At 40.6% G+C, this 26,992-nt stretch overlaps 1 protein-coding gene across 1 annotated transcript in view; it reads left to right on the top strand.

Moving 5' to 3' along the window:
• The first annotated feature begins 1,196 nt into the window (after positions 1–1,196).
• The window catches only part of GRXCR1 (glutaredoxin and cysteine rich domain containing 1), a 95,538-nt gene continuing 69,742 nt past the window's right edge, over positions 1,197–26,992 (top strand). Inside the window, exon 1 of the mRNA XM_077275452.1 lies at positions 1,197–1,673. Within this exon, the coding sequence (XP_077131567.1) occupies positions 1,275–1,673 (399 nt within the window). The 5' untranslated portion in view covers positions 1,197–1,274. The remainder of the gene's footprint in view (positions 1,674–26,992) is intronic.

Raw genomic sequence — 26,992 nt, 5'->3', positions numbered from 1 at the left:
TCTCTCTCTCTCTCTCTCCTCCGTCCCAGCACAGAGAATCTCGTGTTACACATTGCAAATCCCTACTGCGCACAAGCGATAAAATGATGATAGCCGTGCACGCCCCTAACCCCTATGTCATCACTCTGCCCACACTCCTTCATTGGCTGAAAAAATGGCGCTAAACACGTCATACGAAACGCGACTTTGGCGCCAAGATCGCGTACCGCATGGCCGACCCCACACAGGGATCGGGTCGGGTTTCATGAGACGCCGACTTTGCCAAAAGTTGGCGACTTATGAAAATGAACGATCCGTTTCGCTCAACCCTACTTAAGAGTGTGCAGTGAATTTTGAGCTTACATTAACGTGGGCTTAAACAGCCCGTTTCACTAGTACCTTGCCCTGTGACACTGTGCACACTAATATCTACTCTACATTTGCAGACATAGACATTATCCTGCAAGTCCTCCTACGATGACAGTTACAGTTTAACTTTTTACCATAGATTTAAACTGTAACTACTGTTTCAGGAGAACTTGCAGCAGAATACCCGTGTGTGCTTCTAGCTCCTCCCTTCTGCTTCATTCCATAGAATCTTATAAGTAGCAACTGGTGTTCATAGATTTTACCCATGAATCACAATTGAAAAATCTTGAGATTGAAAAATCAATCCAAGAATTTAAAGAAACAAATTTCACTACCAAGATATATTCCCAAGTTGTTTATTTTCTTGAGTGGTATTCATGTAAAAAAATTAAAATGACAGTTACTCTTTAATATCCTCCTGTGTCCATAGAATTAAACAATTCCTTCAATGCATTTTTGCAATTTCTCCATTATAAAAGTTCAAGTATTTATTCAGCTACATTTTGCACTGAAGATAATGAGATCATTTGATTAATTGACATTGTACATCTTGCCCTGGCACATATTGCTGGACGAATTTCTAAAATGTACATTGCATCCTTATATCCTCACAGGTAACTCATTTATCAAGTGCTTTTCTTCGTTGCTTCTTTTTACCAGTTCTGCTGTGAAAGTACACTACAGCTCTTACATAATTCATTCGGCATATTCATTTACAGGTTTTAGCTTAAGGGTAACCATAGCACACAGGAATTCATTATTCATCGCAGTGTCAGAGTAAGCTACACCTTTCCCTACCAGACTTTATTTCCTTATGGGTGCTGTAGTCATTACCAGGAGTATTGCTGTTGTCGAGAGTGTGACGGCTCGGCAAGTGAGGTGGTGCCCTGGGGCCTGGACAATGTAATCGATTTTGTTTTTTATCCATGGATGGAGATATATTAAACATGGAGATGAAGCCTGAAGGAGACAGGCAACAAAGGAAAGTGCGGTTTAGGATAGCGTCATCTTACAGTGGACGAGTGTTGAAAGAAGTCTACACTGATGGGGACTCCGTGGATTCTGAATGTGCCAGCAGCTCAGAGACCGACCAGAACAGCATACCAAGCGAAACAGATGGGCATCATAATGGCTTTTTAGGGTCAGAGTACGATGAAAGTGAAAATGAACCAGATGATTTGCTTGTTTTAGCTCGAGCCACGAAAGATAGAGGATTTGGAACCAAGCGGGTGAATATTCTCAGTAAGAACGGCACTGTGCGAGGAGTCAAGCACAAAGTCAGCGCAGGACAAGCTTTGTTTGACAATTTAGCAAAAGTTTTCCAGGTAAGAAAAGACAATAACTATTAATATTGTTGACCTATAACTGAGTCCAACTGTTCCATAAAAGTGTTCTACATAAAAAATGACTGCATTACCAATGGCTTAAAATAGAGCCTCTGATGCAAATTTAAACGATGCCTAAATCTTTTTTTATTTTTTACTGGGTGCTTCAACTAAGACTCAGTCGTTGTCCAGTTACGATTTCTACCTATCATGGCTTGACCCATATTATTGCCTACTTTATCTGTGGTAGACATTCACGGTCAGCAGTAGGCTTCATTCACACAGACACTGGATTCCTGTGTGAAAACAATGTGACATTTATTTCTACAGATTGCCCAGCACTGAAAACAAAACCATAAATAGTAAATCACTAGCCTTGTCCAATCGCTAACTAAATAAAATAGACCCTGGCTGTTCAAACATGGCTGAGCTAGTCCCAGTTCGGTCAAACAAAATAGATATTGTGAATAACAACCACTGATACCTGCAGTCTGGTTCACACGGCCTGTGCAGAGTCCTTTCAGAGAAACTCTTGTTTTCTCTCTCCAGCTCCAACACAACCCACTCTGCTCAGCTTCCCCAGCTGACTGAAAGAGAGCAAGGTGATCATGTGGACTAGTTCTAGTCAAAGCTAGTCAGGTGCATCTAATCAAGACCTGCCGTGCTAGGATTTACCCAGTCCTACCTGGCTTTGCACACTGTATATGCAAGGAATGGAAGCTCGGTCTAAGCTGCATCAAGGTGCAGTAGGAATGGGCTTATGTCCCCAATGAAATATTGTAGAACTGCTGACACTATGAACAGAAAGGGTCTTTGGTGATTGCTCAATCATAAATCTTAACCCCCCCTATTACACAATAGATCGATATTGCAAAAATAATTGGCCAAATTATCATCTCTCTCGAATCATCCATAACAGTAATGCTTGGCAGAGCACTAGGAGAGAACCACTGCAGACTCCTCTGATAGTAACTTTTCTCACTGAGTACAAAGAAATTGTCAATCTGGGGGGCATCAGGAGGCTCTCTGATATTGAGCCCCCTGATATTGGTTGGTTCAGCTGAAGTTAGTCTAATGTGAATAGAGGCCATAGATAGAAGATTACAAAGTACTAATTATGACAAAAGTGTTGTATTATATAAGGTTGTGGTCTCCTACCTGTGAAAGCTGGGAGCTGGAGACCAGTGAACTAAGGGCTGCTATAATTCTAGAATATAATAACCAGATATAATTTTTGGGCCTCACGTATAAAAACAATGTGCTAAATATATTTGATGAGAAATATTGGTCAGTGTGAGACAAGGGCATAAGTAATTAGAAATGTAAAGCTTTGATTAAGAACATATTAAGGTCAACCCATTATCCTGCTGAGGTCAGCACAAAGTACTGTTATGCGCATGCTCCGGGAGAGGTCAAAAAGCGCCAATGACCTGGAAGTAAAGCTGGCACATGCGCATTACAATTCTTTGATCTGCCCTTGGCAGGAGAGAGAAATACATCTGAACAGGAGAACAATTGGGGGACACTGTATGGATGACATAGGACGCATCATCCTCATGAAGAGAGAACAGGCACTGAAGCAAGACCAACAACGCCTAGAAGACCGGACCGCGGAATATGGGGGGATTATAAACAGTACTTTTTGTGCTATGCAGAGGTGGTTGGGGACTTACTGTACATACAGCTTACTAGAGTGCAATGAAAGAGGCCTTTAAGGCTGGTTTCACACTTGCGTTTTTGTCTGCATGCGTTTTTTTAAAAAAACGCATGTGTGAAAAACGCATGTAAACGCGGTAAAACGCATGCGTTTTTTAGACGCATGCGTTTTTATAGAAAAACACAAGAAAACACAAGAAAACACAAGAAAAAACAAGAAAACCCTAACCCTACCCCTACCCCTAACCCTAACCCTAAACGTGACTGAAATACGTGGCACTGAAATACGTGCAACTGAAATACGTGGTACTTAAATACGTGGCACTCAAATACGTGGCACGTGGCACTCAAATACGTGGCACGTGGCACTTAAATACGTGGCATGTGGCACTTAAATATGTGCCACGTGGCACTTAAATACGTGGCACGTGGCACTTTAATACGTGGCACGTGGCACTTAAATATGTGGCACGTGGCACTTAAATACGTGGCACGTGGCATACGTGGCACTGAAATACGTGATACGTGGCACTTAAATATGTGGCACGTGGCACTTAAATACGTGGCACGTGGCATACGTGGCACTTAAATACGTGGCACGTGGCACTTAAATATGTGCCACGTGGCACTTAAATACGTGGCACGTGGCACGTGGCACTTTAATACGTGGCACGTGGCACTTAAATACGTGGCAATATGACTGTCAGAAAATGTTCATTAAACGGTTAGGGGTGAGGTTAGGGGTAGAGTTAGGGTTAGGGTTTGGATCCCTTTATCACCTTGATGGTGGTGGGTGGCTTTTCAGTGTGTTTTCTGGTTTTTTTCTATAAAAACGCATGCGTTTTTAGCGCAAACAAACGCATGTGCTTAAAAACGCATGCGTTTACATAGACGGCAATGCATTTTTTTGCCGCGAAAAAACGCATGCGTTTTTTCGCGGCAAAAAAACGCGCAAGAAAATACTGCAGGTAGCATTTTTGAAAATGAACGCATGCAGACAAAAAACGCATGCGTTTGAAAACGCGACCAAACGCATGTGCAAAAAAACGCATGCGTTTTCAATGTTAAATATAGGAAAAAAAACGCATGCGTTTTTTGTGCAAAAAACGCTGCAGACAAAAACGCAAGTGTGAAACCAGCCTAAGGTGGTGGCCATAATTTCTATTGGGAAAACCTGGTGATAGGTTCCCTGTAACTTCAATGAAGTTGGCTGGTCACATTTACTGTAAGTACCTGCCTCACAAGAGGTTTCTGGTGTCAGATTCAAGACAGGATAAAAAGGGCTATTCTTCCTATTTCTGCCAGCAACTAACATAGGGAATTTCAGCTTCTTCAGTATTTAATAAGACAGCATGTATCATGAAAAAGATTCTCTGTTACATGTGTAAGTATATAATGTGACATTTCTAGTGCATATTTAGTTATTGTACATGCCATGATTGTGTTGCATTAACTTTCATTTTATTTTTATTACTGGCTGCAAAATATTGTATAGTGATAGTTCAGTGTTCGTGATCTAGGATATGACCTAATACTTGTTAAAGGAACAACACAGGGCTCTGACAGCTGTAAATGAGAATAATATTACATAATTTATCTAGGTGTATACCAGAAGCAACAGAGTGAAGCCTCCGGTAATGGTAATTTATTAGATTCTCTATAACATATGTCAACCTGCCATTGTTAATATTCATGAATGTAAAGTCTAGATTTCGTTTGACAAATGTCATATCCCTTAAAAGCTCCCTGACTGAGTAGTAACCAATATTGAGCCATGAAACCGATCTTACCCGAGGAAGGCAGGCATCTTCATTTGCTGCAATGAAGCGCTCAGTAAGAAGCTTGATACGCATTGCTTGGCTTTAGTCGGCTATTCATCGCTGCGTGTTGTACCTTCTGGATAACGTGTCTTCATCAACTTTGGCACAATGAGTTCTCCATGGTTCAAGACCAGGTTAATGCAAAAAGTCGGTCATACAGGTGATCAGGAAAGTCACCTTTACATCACCCACTTTATACAAGCAATTACCTAATAATCACTTTTTAAGCAAAGTTGTCTCACTTAAAAAATAAAAACATTATATACCCACCACCCACACTGGTGCCATTCCAATAATATTGGCGCTGGGTCTCTCGGGGCTTGCATGACACTGGTATGCTACATGAGTCCTGCAGTCAATCAGTAGTTGCCATTGAGCTGCTGCGCTCCCTTAATACATTTATTAAACATTTGGCCAAGGAAAATGAGAGCACAGTAGCCCAATGGCGGCTGCTGATTGGCTGCAAAGCTCATGTGGCATAATAATATCATGCAAGCCCTGGGACACCAACACTGTCGTAACACTGCCCCGGTCTAAAAGATGAGTATGTGGTGCTTTCATTTAAAAGGGGGGCTATTCCTTTTAAAAAGGATTGTCCAGGTACTTCACTGGTTCCTTTGAGGGGTTGTCCAGGTAGTAGACGATCCCTCTAAGTCTAAGACATATGAGTTTTGGTAAGGTAAAGACAGATCCTGAAAATGTCCATTGTTTCATATCTCTATGCAGTCAGTATAGTCAGTGTATTCTTCAGGAACTACAGTTTGGAAATAGTTTGTGTTAACCCCTTTCTGACCTCGGACGGGATAGTACGTCCGAGGTCAGATCACCTGCTTTGATGCAGGGCTCCGGCAGTGAGCCCGCATCAAAGCCGGGACATGTCAGCTGTTTTGAACAGCTGACATGTGCCCGCAATAGCGGCGGGTGAAATCGCGATTCTCCCGCCGCTATTAACTAGTTAAATGCCGCTGTCAAACGCAGGAAGCGGCATTTAACCGGCGCTTTCGGCCGGGCGGCCGGAAATGAGCGCATCGCCGACCCCCGTCACATGATCGGAGGTCGGCGATACTTCTGAGTAGTAACCATAGAGGTCCTTGAGACCTCTATGGTTACTGATCCCCCGGCAGCTGTGAGCGCCACCCTGTGGTCGGCGCTCACAGCACACCTGCATTTCTGCTACATAGCAGCGAACATCAGATCGCTGCTATGTAGCTGAGCCGATCGTGTTGTGCCAGCTTCTAGCCTCCCATGGAGGCTATTGAAGCATGGCAAAAGTAAAAAAAAAGTAAAAAAATGTGAAAAAAATAAAAAAAATATAAAAGTTTAAATCACCCCCCTTTCGCCCCATTCAAAATAAATCAATAAAAAAATAATCTACACATATTTGGTACCGCCGCATTCAGAATCGCCCAATCTATCAATAAAAAAAAGCATTAACCTGATCGCTAAACGGCGTAAAGAGAAAAAAATTCGAAACGCCAGAATTACGTTTTTTTGGTCGCCGCGACATTGCATTAAAATGCAATAACGGGCGATCAAAAGAACGTATCTGCACCGAAATGATATCATTAAAAACACCAGCTCGGCACGCAAAAAATAAGCCCTCAACTAACCCCAGATCATGAAAAATGGAGACGCTACGAGTATCGGAAAATGGCGCAATTTTTTTTTTTTTAGCAAAGTTTGGAATTTTTTTTCACCACTTAGATAAAAAATAACCTAGTCATGTTAGGTGTCTATGAACTCGTACAGACCTGGAGAATCATAATGGCAGGTCAGTTTTAGCATTTAGTGAACCTAGCAAAAAAGCCAAACAAAAAACAAGTGTGGGACTGCACTTTTTTTGCAATTTCACCGCACTTGGAATTTTTTTCCCGTTTTCTAGTACAAGACATGGAAACACCAATGATGATGTTCAAAAGTACAACTAACAGGGCTCTATAGAGTCCATTGTCTTGACTTGTGTGGAGGTTCATATTTCAGACCTCCACTTTATTCATTGTCTGTGGGACTGCTAGAAATAACCAAGCTCTGTACTCGATTTTCTCTGGCAGCCCCATAGACAATGAATGGAGAGGATGTTGAGCATTGACATCTCTGTTCCAATCAAGATGGGACTCTCACCAATGGTCAGGCCCCCAACAATCAAATTTTACCAGCTACATCGCCCAAATTTTGCACATACACACTACTAACATTAGTAGTGTGGAATATGCAAAAAAAAAAGGGGATATGAGATGGTTTACTGTATGTAAACCATGTCTCATATCATGTTGGGTTTGGGAAGGAGAAATGAAAAGCCGGCAATTGAATTACCAGCTTTTCTGCTATATCGCGCTGAATTAAATATATATATATATATATATATATATATATATATATATATATATGTGTCTCAATGACATATATATATATATACTTTATATATGTGTTAACGAACATTTGAGCCCATAAATCCATTAGATGTTGGTTTTGCAAGCCTGCGAGAAAATATCGCAGTACGGATGCCATACGGATTACATACGGAGGATGCCATGAGCAAAATACGCTGCCACACCCTGCCTACGGATGACATACGGATCACTATTTTGGGAACATTTCTGAGTATTACGGCCGTAAAAAACGGACCGTATTTTCATACGCTGAGTGTGATGCCGGCCTAATACTAAGAGCGTCTCCAGAGACACAGACAAGTCACAAGCACTTTTACTGTTCAGCACTTGCAATGGAGAAGAGAAATGTATTGGATTACAATCGAAAGACCATCAACAATATGATATGACAGGAGACAGATTAGTAGGTAATAATCAATGGGCAGTGCAGCCTTTCAGAAACTATATTATTATTATTTTATTATTATATATTAAGATTAGATTTTATAGTACAATTGTGATCTGCATGGTGGATTATAAAATACATTGTGTAAGGAACAGTATAAAGTGATGCATTATTTTTATTAGTAGCATTATAGTAGAAGTAATCTAGAATTCAATGTAGCAAAGTAGAAGATGCACAGCCAAAATTCCGAAAGGGTGCTAGATCAATAAGCAATATATAATGCACATGATAAAGAAAAAGGGCTTAAGGAAGCAATAATGCACCTTTGTATAATATAGCAATTTTATGCAATAACAAAGACCACATTAAAAACCAATCAATTGCTTATGACACCTAATATTAATGAATATATATATAGCCCACAAAAAATGGATCCTAAAATGAGACCTGGAAAAATTTGAGAAATATATAACCATGCCAAAAGGCATGTGATAAAAAGAATCCACGGTCAGTGAATGAAACTTGCAATCCATATGTTATCCATAGTAACAATCTAGAGAAGGCAGCAGTAAATTGCCCCTAAAGTGCAAGTGCAATATATACAATGAATGCAATAAAGCAAAAAAAAAAAAAAAAAAAATTGTATTACACCAATATATTCACTGACCAATTCAAAAATAAACTGAAATCAGGTTCATAATATGGAGTGACAAGAGCCAAGGTAAAGGGAACGCAGATGGAAGCAAGCCCCATGAATATCACTACAGCTTCCCAAATGTATGAGATACAGGAAGGAAATTATATACACATATGTTAGGGGTCGAGTTCCTGCCTCTGCACAGGGAGAGTCTCGAACCATCTCTGCTGCAGTCTCCCATTCTTCTCCAGCCGCAATGCAGCTTGCTCAGCGGAGACATCGGTCTCAGCGGCTGGCTCAGCCTGATGCTGTGCAGATGGTTACTGTTGCCTTTCCAGACTCTGCCATTGTAGCAAGTACTGGTCAGCAGCGAGCAGACGTCTCTGGGACTAAGTTCTGCTTTTCCCCTTCTGAGCATGCCCAAGGTAAGACCTCTCATTGGAGGTCAGGGGTCACATGCCAAGGTACTGCAGCAGCTCCCATTGGTCCTCTAGGAAGGTCCTGAAGTTGCTGCAGCTATAAAAGGTTTGCATGGCCATGTGCTAGGACCAGCTTATGTCTCATGAGCTTTTGCTATTCAGTGGTCTTGTCTGCTTGTGGTCAGGGTCCGGTGAAATAAGCCACTAGAATACCGGCACCTCCGGTGAGGAGTTTTGTGTAGTGAATTCAGAGCTGGCATAAAGCCATTAGAATTCCGGCTCCACCAGAGGAGGTGTTTGTGTGCTTGCTACTCCCTGACCACTGATTGCTTTTGCTCTGTTAGGCAGCTATGTTCACCTGTGACGCTAACAGGGCACAGCGTTTTCCTTACTGTGCGACTCTGTGAAGTAACAGAGTTCGCTTATACCGCCATATTGTGCTGCCATTTGCTAGCAGCAGGTTTATCTCCTGCATGGTGGACCCCGGGCTGCGAACGCACCAATAATTATATCTAAATATACCCTAACACACATATACTGTATATATATATCGAAAAAATTGGAGCAGCACTAAACACAGTACCTCAACAGAGTGCACGCATCCCAAGCCAGGAATCTCAGAAGGCTGCTTACAACAGTAGAAAAAAAGGGGGAAACAGCACAGCAGACTTCCAGAAAAAAGTGATGTTTATTGCCCAAACGGAGTGGCATATATATATATATTATAGTACATTGCATTATACATCAATTTATACATCAATAAATTTGTGCATGTGTGCAGGTATATAATGTAGGGTGTGGGCAAAGAGATTTACTAGTATTGTGAGAACCGGAGTCTGGATGTCACAACTCTGTTGTCAGGTATCCTGGGACCAGAGGATCCTTCCCTGTCCCTAACGCCCTAGCTAATCTTGCTCCCCGGTTTACTTCTGATGGTGAAGATGCCGGGGGCGTGTACTTTTTTAATGTTTAATTTTCAGCTGTTCCATCCCTTGTGGATTTATCCTTAACCCATTAGTGCAAAATGGTTATGTGTGGAGGGAGCACAGGAGCTGAAGTTCTTCCACATGTGGTACGTATATGCCAGCTATGTTGCTGAACTCGGGTCACTGATGATGACTGTTTAGTGGCAGCTCTCAAACTCTGACATTTAAACACACTGGCTCTCATCAGCCCATGCAATGTGAACAGGGGCCATAGATGGATTGCCATGGCAGCCATCATTGCCATCTTAGAGCTTCTGTTAAGCTTAGCCACAGGCTAAACCTGAGTTTGACTATTGACCAACACTGCAGGGAACCTTCTCAAGAATGTTTTCTGACACAGAATTGTCCCCATCATTCTTATCAGTTTCTAGTATTAATGCTCCTCTTTTCTGACCACAGTGCTGGTATAATCTGGGGACATGCTGAAATGAAGGCTCATGACAAGATGTTGCTCTTATAATTCTACTACAACTTTTGCTATGCATGATTGCGGGTGGAATAGGTCCTCCTAAATTAAATTCCACTCTCTTTTGGAATTTGATAGGGGAATTCTCTTACTTTAATGGCTCTTATGCTGTCACCACTTGCTATCCTGTCCATGTAAAAAAGTCCACACATCCTCCTCATACCAGGTGAATATCAGCTTCCTTTACTGGTAAGCAGCCAGGGTCTGTCACATTTGCACTGTCTCTCTGCCACCTGCACTGCATAGGAAATTGCATGGGTTATTTTTTTTTTTATAACAAAAATGGACACCGCGCTCAAAGATCCCAGAACAGATGATACTGAGATGGAAACACTAATAAATATTGAATCACCAGGACCTCCACTCAGATTTATAATTAAAAAAAAAAAAATCCTCATACACTCTCACCACCAATGACACATTCTTACTCTGATCCCATAACACACCACTGTCCACTACGAGTCACCTAATGCAATTAGCTCGTTAGATGTAAATACACCTTATGCTCTGCGCTCACCTCTTATATGGTTGCGGCGTCTGGGTGTAAGCCTTTGCTTGGTGTATACCTTAATCCACCCGATAGGTGCAGTTGGGGGCTTGAATGTAGTGCGTACCAAATAACCAAGTGCGGTAACTATCCAGGGAAGCTCCGGCCGGTAGCGTTCCCTGGATGCCGATACTATGTTTAAGGATTTTTCCCAAAGGGCGGTACAATTTATTATTAATAAAAGGTCATCTAATATGAAGAAAATAAGTGGGTCGATTGCTGAGGTATTTGAGCAACTGAACACGTATGCGAGTACTAATGAATTGGATGAACTTGCTGATAACATCCTGTATAGACTTAAGGAGAAGGAAAAAGATATTATTGCAAGAAAGATAAAGAAGTTTAAAAGAGACCAGATACCTGATGAGTTATATATGGGGTGTTCCAATTACACTGACCACACCAGCATATCCCCCAGGAATTCACTGAGCAAACCAAATGAGCTGGTAGTATTGGATGAATACAATGTGACATCATCACATAAGGATAGCGATATTTCCATAGAATTTTCTGTTTATGACAACTCGAATTCGACACAGTATATTGCTATTCAGGGGTGCACTACCCTGGTCGACTCCAGCTGCTGAGGATCTCCTCCTATTTTGGGGTGAGCACCAGTGTCACTATTCCGGGTTATTTTTTTATTTTTTTTAATTTCTGTATAATGTACAAAGAAATCTTTATTATGACTGTAGATAATAACTGCATATCCATGTTAAAATTGTTCCAAGAAATTCAATTCTTGACAAATAGATTTGTTATGAACTGAAAGAGCACCAGAGCCTTTAATTGTCCTGAATGGATGAGTGTGACATTCAGAAATCTCCTAGGACTGTACTCAACCATTTAATGCAAAGGCAGCCTTAGTAATGTAAAAGTGACCTCAACATATCTGACTAAGGGTAAATGGATAGTAACTGTTCTACATTTCTGTCCTGTCGCACTATCAGTACTGTGCAAGGGTTCCCTGTCTTGGTTAGCAGCTTTGAACACAAATTCACAAGTTTTTTTTTCTATTTCACATGGCATAGTGTTTATTTCCACTGGTTGTACAGTAACAAAACCATAAACATGAAATCCCTAGCCTTGTTCAGGCTAAACAATACAGATCCTGGCTACTCAGACATGTCAGAGCTAGGCTCAGTTCGGTCACACAAAACAGCTATAGTCCATAGCAGTAGTGATACTTGTAGTTTGGTGCACACAGCCCGTTAAGTCTCTTTTGAGAGAGATTCTGGCTTGTCTCTCTCCAGCTCCAACACAACCCACTCTACTCCGCTTCCCCATCTGATTAAGAACAGTGAACACATGGCCTAGTTCTAGTCATAGCTATCCGGGTGCACCTACTTGAAATCTGTAGTGATAGGATTTAATCCTAGCATACCTGGCTTTGCTACAAGAGTTAATTTAATGCTTTATGGATTTCTCTTCTTATCTCTTTTACTAAGCTGTGAGCTGTGATGTCCTCTCACTATCATTTCTCACTAAAAAAATGGCTGTGGCATTCATTGCCTGCTCTCTATTTACTGCACTATATCATGTGATGGCTACAAGATAGTATGGGAAAGTCAGCTTCATTGACACATGAGGTCAATATACTGGCTGGTGTAACATTCTGTAATTTGTAAAATGGCGGTATTCCAGAAGAAAGTTATCACAAATTCAAATTGCATCAAAATGATTCTCTCATCTCTGACGTTGAACCAACATTAAATATTAAACCCTTTGACTATTTCACCAATGCAGAATGTAAGCAATTTGTTTTATATTTTCAAATGTATGACACCTTTGTTAGTGTCTGAGATGCAGTTTCCTAAAGTCTGGGGATTAATATTGGAAGATCTTAGGGCAGTACCAGGCAGCGCAGCCATGGACAAAGTTCCAAACTCCTGCGGTTTGCCATTGACCACATGATTGTGAAACAAAATTGTTCATTGCAGTAGGCAGATTTCCGACCACATGCCATTTTTTTTCCAAGCTAGGACTGGACAATATGGCCCAAAAATAAAATTTACATAAATTAAAATTCTCAGTTTAAATTTCAGGTTTCTTACTACTGAACTTCAGTTAACTTAAGCTCTATCACTTCCTGTAGTACCGCATTACTTTTTCTGTTACACAGCTACATCATTCTATCATAGAAGAGGAGAAATTAATATATACCTCTTGACGACATTGGTAGATATCAAAGCATTTAGTGGGAGGGGGCTCCATCTTCCTTCAGATCGGCACCCCCACGATGTTGTTGCCAGGGCCCGATCATTACCATAACAACCTGAGGTCCTCATGACCACATCCAGGTCACTGAGAGCATGGTCTAAGAGGCTTCTGTCAATGCAGCACTAACAAGTAAAATGCATTGCAATTCTGGTGCATTGTAATGCATTATACCAGTGATCAGACTAATAAAAATTAAAGTCTTAGGCCGGGGTCACACTAGCGTAGAATACGGACGAGTGCTAAGCGAGAAAAAAAATCGCATAGCACTCGGACCACTGTCAATCTATGGGGCAACTCACATCACCGTATTTTTTCTCAGGCGTATTCGATGTGCGTGTAAAATTGCAGCATGCCCTTACTTGGTAATCATTGTTCTTCGCTTATGATCCAATTTCAACACACTAGAAATGGCAGGAAACACAGTGACTGCCCCAGCTAACTATTGACTGAGCAGACTTTCCCTTTAGTATATAATATCTTTGGAAATCTATGGTAACTTAATGGGTGTAAATGCTGACACCATATACCAGGGTCTCGGCGGTGTGCCTAATGCACGCTCTCCCCTTTTTAAAAGGGGCAGCATGCAACTTGAAAATGCCTCCAGCCAATAGCCACCAGTAGGGAAGTGCCTGAGCAATCCCTGTAGTTCCCCTACATCTCTTGTTTGTATAACTGTATGTTGCCAGGTCCACTGTCCTAACCTAGTGAAGTTAGTTTGTGAACTTGAACCTCTGATCCTCTTTTGGCCAAGACCTGAATCGGAACCCCTGGTCTTTGTATGTCCAGGGCCTAAAAACTTAACCCCTGGTCTTAGGTGGCCAGGATGTGAACCTGAATCCGCACCCTCTGGTCCCTGAATCCTAAAGCCACACTTGCAGTAACTGAACTTTGAAGCCGTATGGGTGATACCTGAACCCTAAAGCCATAGCGGCGGTACCTGATTCCTCACAGAAAATGTAACTGTTCCAGCGGTACTTGAACCTGCACTAGTGTCAGTCCTGGTTAGCTTTCCAGAGTCCGTACTGTCAAAAGCTATTCCAGTATCCAAATCCAACCCTGTCTGTGAGTCCGTGTCTGCGATTATGGCCCCTGGAGCCAGCAGCTGCGTTACCGGGAACTGGCTAGGAGTGGTACCTTGCGGCTACCTGCAGCTCAACTCTAACTCCCCCATCAGGAGCTCTAGCAAAGGTAGCCACTTACCTACGCCCCTCCTAGGTAAGCTCGGACCTGAGGTACAGTGGGTCCATGATCCACGTGAGCCACATGCTTTCTTGACAGTGGTAAACACTTGACATTGTAGAATAATAAAGTTACAGAGTTCATATAAAATACGGTTTAGGATGGTAAAGGGTTAAAAAAGGGTTAATAGTGGGAATGTAAGTCAAGAAACTGTACTTATAATTTTATTTAAACTGATAAACTGTGTGGCCAATTCATCAAAGCTTTCATGCCATAAGCATAAAAGCTTTGAAAAGTCACAAAAGTTTTGCGGCGTGTTGTGCAAAAATGTGGCAACTTTTGGCATTTTCAATCCAGCTTTAATCAGTTCTGCTAAAATAGGTGGACCCGGGGAGCAGCCAGGCCGTGACAGGTGTGTCATATTGTATGCCAAAAATACTACTCCAATCTTTGGTGTATGGAGAAGAACACCACTAAGAATTGTTGCCAAATTCATTAAGTGGCATGCGCCTCTTAATGGATTTGGTGCCTTCTACTCCCGCAAAACTGGTGTTGCATGAGCATGCACTACGCAAGTCTTGATGAATTGCCTAGCCCTGCATTTTTTTATATAAAGCCTCAAGTCCATTGATTTCCTTAAAACAACTGTAAGGGGAAGAAACCAACTAGGCATGTCTCCTCCGTAACAGGTCTGCAACTGTTGGGGCCGTCACCTAAATTACAGGGGGGAAAGCTTAAAGCGTGGGACCGCTCCCTGTACTCGAGAGAAGGGGCATGGTCAAGCTGAGAGAACGTTCGTGTGTGAGGATTCAAACAGTTTGGGCGGGAATGCGTCAGGATCCCGAGGAGTCGCCACCTTCGTCAGGACCACGAGAGAACACTGCCAACGCCAGGAGATACTACCCCGTCTTACTCAGGACTGTGACAGACTCCCACTGCGATGCCATCTAAGCGGCCCCATTCACAGAGAGGAGCTCGACCGTGATTGGCGTCTGAGTGATAAGTTATATTTCATTGAATTGTCTGCTTTACTTGTCCTTGTTCCTTAAGTTATCCCCATTAGCCATTTGCTGTATTAGGTAATAATTTCCCTCCGTTTTCTCCCTGCATGGAGTTTCTGCTGTATAATAAACCCCTATCAACCTTGGTCTGTGTACAGTCCGTTACTGCATCCTACGTGCCTGCGGTCTCCTCACGCAACCATTTCATTAAACTCCACCACTAGTGGCCATGCTTACAGTATAGTAGAGTTTAGTATGCTATAATATAGTAGAGTTTTGTTCAGTAACATAACTTGAAGCTCAAGGACCCCAATACAAAATCTTCAACAGGGTCCCCAGAGTTTTTATTAGTATTGGTATTCTCATTTGACCCAAAGGAACATTTTGTACCCCCCTATGCCCAGGTCTAAGTTCATATCTGCATTAGGTAAATTAATTTTCCTGTTCTGTTCTAGGAAAAGAAAAAATCAACCTATACATTGGACACTCAAAGACCCTTGTTTACTATAATGGGGCCTAACAAGTTTACATTGTGTGGTGAATGTCATAATAGCAGGACAAAATAGTGCATATATATTTTTATAAACCTGATGGGATTTCCATACTGTCTAATATTGTCTTATCCTTTCCTATCCTTACTATTGCTCTATCCTTGCCGCTATATTCACTATTTGCTATGTGTCATTCAAAATTATTTTGAATTATTTAAATGTTATTTATATGACTAGTGTTTTAAGGGATCACCATATTTAATGATTTTCAGAAAGCATAGATTAATAGAAAGCACGCACTAAGACCTCATGATTACTAGAACGGACCTCAGTAGATATGGTGCCCAGGGAAGTTCCAAGTAGAAGATTTCATTAATTTTTCAGAAGCAGGAACACAATCTGCTTAAAAGCCAAGGTTCAGCAGATGGAGTCCTCAGATATACACACATGCAACGTTATACATGCAATCCATATAGGAACAGACATACAGAGAAGAACCTGTGACTGATGAATCTACAGAGGAGCCAAGGTCATCAATAAGCTAATCATAACCATAGAAGTAGATATGAGAAACTAGGAAAAAACAGAGCGCTATAGGGTCTACTGATAACACAATAAGGTGCAGAGAAAAAAAAGGAATCTGCTCACCTGATGAGGTTGCACCTAAGCAACATGTTTATCACATATCAGCCGCTGCAAGACACAGGTCCAAAAGGAAAGAGTGGCACAGGATCTGGGTGAAGTGTCAGTGGGTGCGCTGCTGATGAATATATTCAGATAGTTGATGATATTTTCAAAAGATTTATTGGACAGGTTTCAGGTCAACGCGTTTTAAAATCATACACAGGACCTCTTCATCAGGACAAAACCTATATTCATCAGCAGCACATCCACTGACACTTCACCCGGATCCTGTGCCAATATTATAACCTTGTTAGGACTAAAGGTTTGTTTGCACAAACAAACAATGGTCGATTAAAAGCCTGTTTACTGTGAGTGACTGGACTGGATGATGCCAAAGGGACTAAGTAAAAAAGTAAGATTTTTTTTTAATTATGTCTAAAATTAAATAAAAAAATGATACCAATAAATACATATATTTATTAGTGATGAGCGAGTGCACTCGTTGCTCGGGTGGTCTCCGAGTATTTGCTAGTGTTCGGAGATTTAGTTTTCATCGCCCTAGCTGAATGATTTACAGCTACTACCCAGGTTGAGTACATGTGGGGGTTGCCTGGTTGCTAGGGAACCCCCACATGTAATCAAGCAGGCTGGGGACATTGAATTCTAGATTACTTCTATTATAATTAGTGATGAGCGAATATACTCATTACTCGAGATTTCTTGAGCATGCTCGGGGGTCCTCCGAGTATTTTTTAGTGCTTGGAGATTTAGTTTTTCTTGCTGCAGCTGAATGAGGCTGCTTTCACACTAGCGTCGGTACGGGGCCGTCGCGATGCGTCGGCCCAACGTACTTACGCATACTGTGAAAAAAATGCCCGACATGGGCAGCGGAAGCAGTCTTATGACGCTTCCACTGCCCCATTGCAAGGTCCGGGGAGGAGGGGGCGGAGTTTTGGCCGCGCATGCGCGGTTGAAAATGGCGGACTCGACGTACAAAAAAAGTTACATGCCAGCTTGATTACATGTGGGGATTCCCTAGCAACCAGGCAACCCCCACATGTACTTACGCTGGCTAACAGATGTAAATCATTCAGCTGCGGCGATGAAAACTAACTAATTTAGAGATCCTCTAACTAATCCTCTAGGCCGGGCCTTATTTGGAAATCTCTTGTGAAAAGCCTTAATTAACCTTGAGGCTGAGACGTCCACAGCTTTCACCCAGGAATTGTCCTCGGGACCGAAACCCTTCCAGGACACAAGATACTGTAACCCCCCCTCTATGTCACCTGGAATCAAGAATGCGTGAAATCTCAAACTCGCAGTCCTCATCAATTGGAGGAGCAGACTGCATAGCCACCTTATCTGTGGTGTCAACCTTCTTCAGCAAAGGTACATTAAAAACTGAATAAATTTTCTAGGATGAAGGAATGTCTAATCTCACTGCTGCCAAGTTGACAATGAAAGGTCTTACCCACTGGGGAGAAACTTCGAGACAAAGCATCAGCTTTAACATTTTTTGTCCCAGAGATATATGTCACAGAGAAATGGAACCTGGCAAAAAACAATGCCCACCTAGCTTGACGGGCATTCAAACGTTTAGCAGCATCCAGGTAGATCAGGTTCTTATGATCAGTAAAGACTTGTATAGGATGTCTAGCGCCCTCCAAAAAATGACGCCAATGCTCAAACGCAAGCGTAATAGCCAGCAATTCTCGGTTCCCAACATCGTAGTTGAGCTCCGGCTCTGAAAATTTTTTAGAAATGAAAGCACAGGGATGCACCCCATCCTCTCCCTCCTGGGACAGAACAGCCCCCACTCCTACTGATGAGGCGTCCACCTCTACCAGAAAGGGCTTAGTCTCATCTGTCTGGATCGAAACAGGAGCAGAGCTAAACCTCTCCTTGAGATGCTCAAAAGCCTTAACAGCCTCTGGGGACCATTAGACAGAATTGGAACCCTTCTTAGTAAGATCAATGAGGGGTTTTGCGATAACAGAAAAATTCTTTATGAATTTTCTATAATAATTAGCAAACCCCCAAAATCTTTGAATTGACTTCAAGCATTCAGGTCTAGGCCATTCCAATACCGCCTGAACATTCACCGGGTCCATCTCAAAACCATCAGTGGAAACAAAGTACCCAAAAAAACTAATTTTCTGTACTGCAAACTCGCATTTCTCCAATTTAGCAAAGAGTGTGTTTTCTCTCAGAATCTGCAGAACCTCACGGACTCTCTGCCAATGCGACTCCAGATCGGGCGAATAGGTCAAAATATCATCCAAACAAGCAATCACACTCCTACCGATCAACGGCCTCAGGATGTCGTTAATGAAATTTTGAAAGATCGCCGGAGCATTTGTAAGGCTGAAAGGCATAACTAGACACTCAAAATGACCTTCCGGGGTATTAAAGGCTGTCTTCCATTCATCGCCTTCTTTAACCCGCAGCAAATTATATGCCCCACGGAGATCGATCTTAGAGAACCACTTGGCTCCAACTAATTGGTTAAACAAATCCGGAATTAGCAGCAAGGGGTATGGATTGCGCACAGTGATCTTATTAATCTCCCTGAAATCCAGACACGGCCTAAGACCCCCATCTTTTTTTTTTACAAAAAAGAACCCCACTGCCACAGGGGACTTAGAGGGTCTTATATGACCTGCAGCAAGACTAGTCTGCAGGTATTCCTTTAAGGCCTCCCTCTCGGGAATCGTCAGATTAAATAAACAACTCTTAGGGAGAGTAGCACCTGGGACGAACTCAATAGCGCAATCATAATCTCTATGAGATGGGAGAGCTTGTGACTCCACTTCTGAAAATACTTTCCAGAATTCCTGAATAGCTTCAGGTAGCTCATTTTTCACAACAGCAGCAATGTGTACATCACAACATTTCCCATAACACTCCTGACCCCAGGATCTTATCGTACTTGACGACCAGTCCAGTACAGGATTGTGCATTTTTAACCAGGGTAAACCCAGGACAACTGGAAAAGGAAATTTATCAAGTACAAACAAATCTAAAGATTCCTGGTGTTCCATATTCACAGTGAGTGGAAACCCGGTGACCTTTCGTGAAACGCACCCATCCTCTAGAGGAGTGTTATCAATCGCCACTACAGGAAAAGGGCATGATAAAGGTACGGAATCAATCTTATTCTTGTCTAGAAATTGTTGATCAATCAAATTAAGTGCAGAACCACAGTCCACCATCACTTGAAAATCAATCGAATGACCGCGACAGGTAGAACTACCAGGAAAAGAAACTCCTGCAAACCGTAAAAATGCAATGCGAAAGGGAGGGTTATTCTGATTGACCTTTTTTTTCTCTTTTCCTTGTCTATGCATCCTTCACATTGCTTAAAAATGGTCAGCCTTACCACAATAAAGACATAGCCCCTCAGAGAATCTTCTCTGCTTTTCCTGGGAACGAGAGGACATCGCCCCAAGTTGCATCGGCTCCCCACTGTCAACGGGGCTCTCCAGCAAAATTGAAACCTTCTCCTCATTATGTCTACCTTTTAATCTTCTATCCACCCGGAATACTAATTGCATAGCAACCTCAAGCGTAGCAGGTGCAGGATATGCAATGAGCAAATCTTTAAAACATGAGGAAAAGGTGTGTACTCCAGCTCCTAAAATCTTGAAATTCTTTATTGGTGCATATAAATATAGCGTGATTAAAATCCTTGCACAAAGGTGGATGCAGTCATGAGGATAGACAACGCGTTTCGATCTATGCGATATTAATCATGTCTAACAGCATATGAACATTGCCAGTATTCATAGTACTAAGAAACCAATCACTGTGGATTTCACAATCACATGACTGAGAAGTCGCAGGTCCTACTATATAACCATCTAACAATAAAACTAAGTATAGATATAAAAACTATTCAACAATAATGATATAATATTGTGTTTTTCTTATTTAAACCTAACGGTGATCTTGTTTGTAAAGTGTATATCCAATACGCCTCCCTGGTTAGGAGACGTTTTTTGATATCCCCACCACAATTTGAGCATTTAACCAATTCTATGCCCTGAACAGCTATCGCTGCAATATTACCTCCGTGGCAAGTAGCAAAATGTTTGGCAACCATAGATACATTTCTATTGCCACCATAAAAATTACTTGTGTCTCTTATGTGTTCAGAGATTCTCGTTTTGAGCTTTCTGGTGGTACATCCCACATATGAAACTTTACACTGTGTACAATTGATCTTGTATACCACGTTTTTAGAGTGGCAATTTATGAAATCTCTAATTTTACAGCTTTTAAAGTTGTCATAATTAGTAAATATATTGCCTGATTGACTTGATGCACATGTGCTACATGCGGTAGTGCCGCATTTATAGAAGCCTTTGCATTCCAACCATGTATTGGATCTGGATTTGGATGTATATTGACTTGGAGAAATGATATTCCCTATGGTTGGAGCTCTTCTGGCTAGTATATTTATACCGTCATTTAGCATATTTGACAAAATGTCATCCTGTTCTAAAATTGGTAGCCACTTCTGTATAATGGATTTGATCTCATTAAAATGGGAAGTATACTGAAGGCAAACATACGGTTTATTTTGCTTAGCTGCCCTATTTTTTTTAGATTTAAGATTAGATTTTAATAAATTCTCCCTATCTTTTTTATCTACTATATTTCGGGCTTTTTAGACACCATTTAAGATAACTGCACTTATCAAGTCGTATTTCCAAATTGTCAAACTCTCTTTCTCTATCTATTGCTTTGCTGTAGTTTCTCTTGAGTCTGGTGAATTCTCACACCGGTATGGATTTAATTGTGTGGGAGGGGTGATTACTCTTGGCATGTAGAACCGTATTTCCACTCATGGGTTTAATATGCGTTTTACTATGGATAGATTTACCCACTCACCCTCCAATTCCAGATCAAGAAGTGATATACACTTTTTGTTGTGCCTGTATGTAAACCTAATACCAAAATCATTATCATTAACATATTCCATGAATTCCGGTATGGCAGACACATCGCCCCCCCCCCCCAAATAATGAGGGTGTCATCGATGTATCTGCTATACCAGAACAAAAAATCAAGAAACGGGTTATCAACAGAATAAATGTACACAGATTCCCAAAAAGCCATAGTCAGGTTAGCAAGTGATGGGGAGTACTTGGCTCCCATAGGAACTTCAGTCCTTTGTCTGTAAATTGTCTTATTAAATTAAAAAACATTATGCTTAAGTAAAAAAAGTCACTTGCAATATGTACTGTATCAGATCCTGTGAATAAAGATTATAGTTATTAAGATGAAACTCCAAGGCTCTCATGGCAACATCATGTGGTATGCTTGTGTAAAGTGAAATTACTTCACAACAGAGCCACGAAAAACCTTCTTGCCATGATTTTCTGGAGAAAGTTTTTAGTACTTCTCTAGAGTCCTTGATGTAACCTGGCGTCCTTCTTACTAACGGTTGCAATAATGAATCCAACCACTCACACATATGTTCAGTCATAGATCCGGCCCTTGAAACTATGGGTCTAATGGGTGGTATGCCATTACCCTTATCAGAGGTGTATCTAGCCTTTCCTGCACCCGGGTCAAAGGATCAGTTCAGCGCCCCCCTCCCCCCCAACCTCCCCCATTTGAAGTATGGGGGCACAAATCTGGACAGTATGGGGACACAAATCTGGACATTATGGGGGCACAAATCTGGACAGTATGGGCCATAATGTCCAGATTTGTGCCCCCATAATGTCCAGATTTGTGCCCCATACTGTCCTGATTTGTGCCCCCATAATACTGTCCTGATTTGTTGTGCCCCCTTAATGTCCTGATTTCTGAAACCCATCCGCAGCAATGGAAGATGAGGAAAAGGTGTGTACTCCAGCTCCTAAAATCTTGAAATTCTTTATTGGTGCATATAAATATAGCGTGATTAAAATCCTTGCACAAAGGTGGATGCAGTCATGAGGATAGACAACGCGTTTCGATCTATGCGATATTAATCATGTCTAACAGCATATGAACATTGCCAGTATTCATAGTACTAAGAAACCAATCACTGTGGATTTCACAATCACATGACTGAGAAGTCGCAGGTCCTACTATATAACCATCTAACAATAAAACTAAGTATAGATATAAAAACCATTCAACAATAATGATATAATATTTCGTTTTTCTCATTTAATCCTAACGGGGATCTTGTTTGTAAAATGTATATCCAATACGCCTCCCTGGTTAGGAGACGTCTTTTGATATCCCCACCACGATTTGAGCATTTAACCAATTCTATGCCCTGAACAGCCATCGCTGCAATATTACCTCCGTGGCAAGTAGCAAAATGTTTGGCAACCATAGATACATTTCTATTGCCACCATAAAAATTACTTGTGTCTCTTATGTTTTCAGAGATTCTCAATGTGCAAGGATTTTAATCACGCTATATTTATATGCACCAATAAAGAATTTCAAGATTTTAGGAGCTGGAGTACACACCTTTTCCTCATCTTCCATTGCTGCACGTTTTGGTCTGGATGAGATCTCTGCGCTTCTTCGGTCTGTCGGTGAGCTGGCTGTGGCTTTTAGCCTTATTTTTCTATATATTTGTATGCTGACTTATGCCATAGTCTCCTGACCCACTTTATCCTGCAATCTAATTATATTGTTTGTGGATGCAGTGTGAGGTCTCAGGTTTTTTTTTTTTTTTTTCCTTTGTGGTCTAAACCAGGGGTGTCAAACTGCATTCCTCGAGGGCCTCAAACCATGTGTGTTTTCAAGATTTCCTTCTCATTGCACAAGGTGCTGGAATCATTCTGTGCAGGTGATTGAATGATCACCTGTGCAATACAAGGAAATCCTGAAAACATGACCTGTTTGCAGCCCTTGATGAATGCAGTTTGACACCCCTGGTCTAAACCATGCTGCAATCTGGAAATAGGATTGAGAAAGCAGCACAAGTGTTTGGCAACACTAATTCCAATGCTAATAGAAATTCAGACTTTGTTATGCAGTTGGGCGAGGTTGAAAAACTAACTAAATTGGAAACAAAAATATAGTGGAATCTTACCACATTACAGAACTATTTGACAAAAGAAATGATTCCTAGAGGACTAAGAATAAAAAAAGAGTCCACTGCTATATATTCAATTGAGTTTAAAAATTAATGGAATCAAATATTAACAAATTGTTCTCTTAATTTGATAAAACTCATAATCAAAAATGAAGAAATCAAATTAAAAGATGTGCAGAAAAATATGGAAGAAGCAAATAAAATTTTGGAAGAATATAAAAATTTGACACACTATGAAGATTCTCTATCTAAAATGAAAGAAAGTATTAGCGCTTTAGAAAATTATATTATTAATCGTACGAAGTGCAAGTTTGAAAGAGATCTAAATGATTATTCAACTGAAAAGGTGTATGAATGGGGACAATGTGAGAAATCTCGCAATTCTCCCCGTCCAATTTTAAAACAGCATTTTGCTCAGAAAAAAACAACATATAGACCGCAAGTGAGCTTTATGTCCTTAGAATCCGATTTAACGGACACATATGCAAGTACATCGGATGCTTCAGTTGAATATAATACAAATGAAAATAGGGAGAGAAACTATAGGATGTTAAAAAACGTAAGAGGAGAGGAGGGAGAAAACATAAAAAATCCACCAGGAGTAACTACTCGCCACAACAAGAAAAAATTCAAGTAAATGAAGAAAATAGTGTGGTGAATTTATCCACATGTGAATTTACAAAAGATCAATTAGGAGTACTTGCCTTAGGCTTAAATTTTGTGCTTTACACGAATTTTAACCTTTTCATGACTATTTTAGATATCAATAAATTCATTAGAAATCTTACTATTAAAAAACATTTTTTCTCAGAGGAAAGTGAAAATGTCATGGCGTTTGGGGAAAATAATGAAAACAAATACGAAAATTTGGACTTTAAAGATCAAATGACGCTTATTACTCTGCAAGACTTATCATCTGAACAGATCCCAATGAAAAAAGAAAAAAAGAATCAATCTGATGGCCTCAAAGTAAAAAATCCTTATTTCTATCCAATACAGACCAGAGTAGAATACATGGAGGATTTCAAAGAAATGATAGTAAAAGATTGCAGAAAATTAAAAGAAGAATGTGATCAAAAAATAATTACCAAAAGATCCAATCTGACATATAATCAGAAAAAAGCTCTTCAAGAATTGAAAGACATGAAGAATGTTGTGATAAAAAGAAGTGACAAAGGAGGAATGATTGTCATTCTAAATGAAGTAGATTACATCACCAAAGTGGAAGAACATCTTGCAGATTACAACACATATGGAAAACTTGACAGCAATCCTACTAAGGAAAACAATTTAAAGATTAGTAGAATTATTGAAGAAGGCTTGAGTTTAGGTGTTTTACGCAAAATACAAGCAGAGTATTTATATGTACCATTTCCTATTTTACCAACACTTTCCAAAGTCCATAAGGGTAATGGCATACCACCCATTAGACCCATAGTTTCAGGGGTCGGATCTATGACTGAACATATGTGTGAGTGGTTGGATTCATTATTGCAACCGTTAGTAAGAAGGATGCCAGGTTACATCAAGGACTCTAAATAAGTACTAAAAACTTTCTCCAGAAACAACATGGCAAGAAGGTTTTTCGTGGCCCTGTTGTGATGTAATTTCACTTTACACAAGCATACCACATGATGTTGCCATGAGAGCTTGGAGTTTCATCTTAATAACTATAATCTTTATTCACAGGATCTGATACAGTACATATTGCAAGTGACTTTTTTTAACTTAAGCATAATGTTTTTTCATTTAATAAGACAATTTACAGACAAAGGACTGAAGTTCCTATGGGAGCTAAGTACTCCCCATCACTTGCTAACCTGACTATGGCTTTTTGGGAATCTGTGTACATTTATTCTGTTGATAACCAGTTTCTTGATTATTTGTTCTGGTATGGCAGATACATCGACGACACCCTCATTATTTGGGGGGGCGATGTGTCTGCCATACCGGAATTCATGGAATATATTAATGGTAATGATTTTGGTATTAGGTTTACGTACAGGCACAACATAAAGTGTATATTGTTTCTTGATCTGGAATTGGAGGGTGAGTGCGGTAAATCTATCCATAGTAAAACACATATTAAACCCATGAGTGGAAATACGGTTCTACACGCCAAGAGTAGTCACCCTTCCCACACAATTAAATCCATACCGGTGGGAGAATTCACCAGACTCAAGAGAAACTGCAGCAAAGCAATAGATAGAGAAAGAGAGTTTGACAATTTGGAAATACGACTTGATAAGCGCAGTTATCCTAAATGGTGTCTAAAAAGAGCCCGAAATATAGTAGAAAAAAAGATAGGGAGAATTTATTAAAATCTAATCTTAAATCTAAAAAATAGGGCAGCTAAGCAAAATAAACCGTATGTTTGCCTCCAGTATAGTTCCCATTTTAATGAGATCAAATCCATTATACAGAAGTGGCTACCAATTTTAGAACAGGATGACATTTTGTCAAATATGCTAAATGACGGTATAAATATAGTAGCCAGAAGAGCTCCAACCATAGGGGATATTATTTCTCCAAGTCAATATACATCCAAATCTAGATCCAATACATGGTTGGAATGCAAAGGCTTCTATAAATGCGGTACTACCGCATGTAGCACATGTGCATCAAGTCAATCAGGCAATATATTTACTAATTATGACAACTCTAAAAGCTATAAAATTAGAGATTTCATAAATTGCCACTCTAAAAACGTGGTATATAAGATCAGTTGTACACAGTGTAAAGTTTCATATGTGGGATGTACCACCAGAAAGCTCAAAACGAGAATCTCTGAACACATAAGAGACACAAGTAATTTTTATGGTGGTAATAGAAATGTATCTATGGTTGCCAAACATTTTGCTACTTGCCACGGAGGTAATATTGCAGCGATGGCTGTTCAGGGCATAGAATTGGTTAAATGCTCAAATCGTGGTGGGGATATCAAAAGACGCCTCCTAACCAGGGAGGCGTATTGGATATACACTTTACAAACAAGATCACCGTTAGGTTTAAATAAGAAAAACACAATATTATATCATTATTGTCGAATGGTTTTTATATCTATACTTAGTTTTATTGTTAGATGGTTATATAGTAGGACCTGCGACTTCTCAGTCATGTGATTGTGAAATCCACAGTGATTGGTTTCTTAGTACTATGAATACTGGCAATGTTCATATGCTGTTAGACATGATTAAGATCGCATAGATCGAAACGCGTTGTCTATCCTCATGACTGCATCCACCTTTGTGCAAGGATTTTAATCACGCTATATTTATGTGCACCAATAAAGAATTTCAAGATTTTAGGAGCTGGAGTACACACCTTTTCCTCATCTTCCATTACTGCACGTCTTGGTCTGGACGAGATCTCTGTGCTTCTTCGGTCTGTCGGTGAGCTGGCTGTGGCTTTTAGCCTTATTTTTCTATATATTTGTAAGCAAATCTT

Source organism: Ranitomeya variabilis, chromosome 1 (assembly GCF_051348905.1).
Source record: "Ranitomeya variabilis isolate aRanVar5 chromosome 1, aRanVar5.hap1, whole genome shotgun sequence".
NCBI classification, from domain to species: Eukaryota; Metazoa; Chordata; class Amphibia; order Anura; family Dendrobatidae; genus Ranitomeya; species Ranitomeya variabilis.
This window is presented reverse-complemented; position numbering and strand designations above follow the sequence as displayed.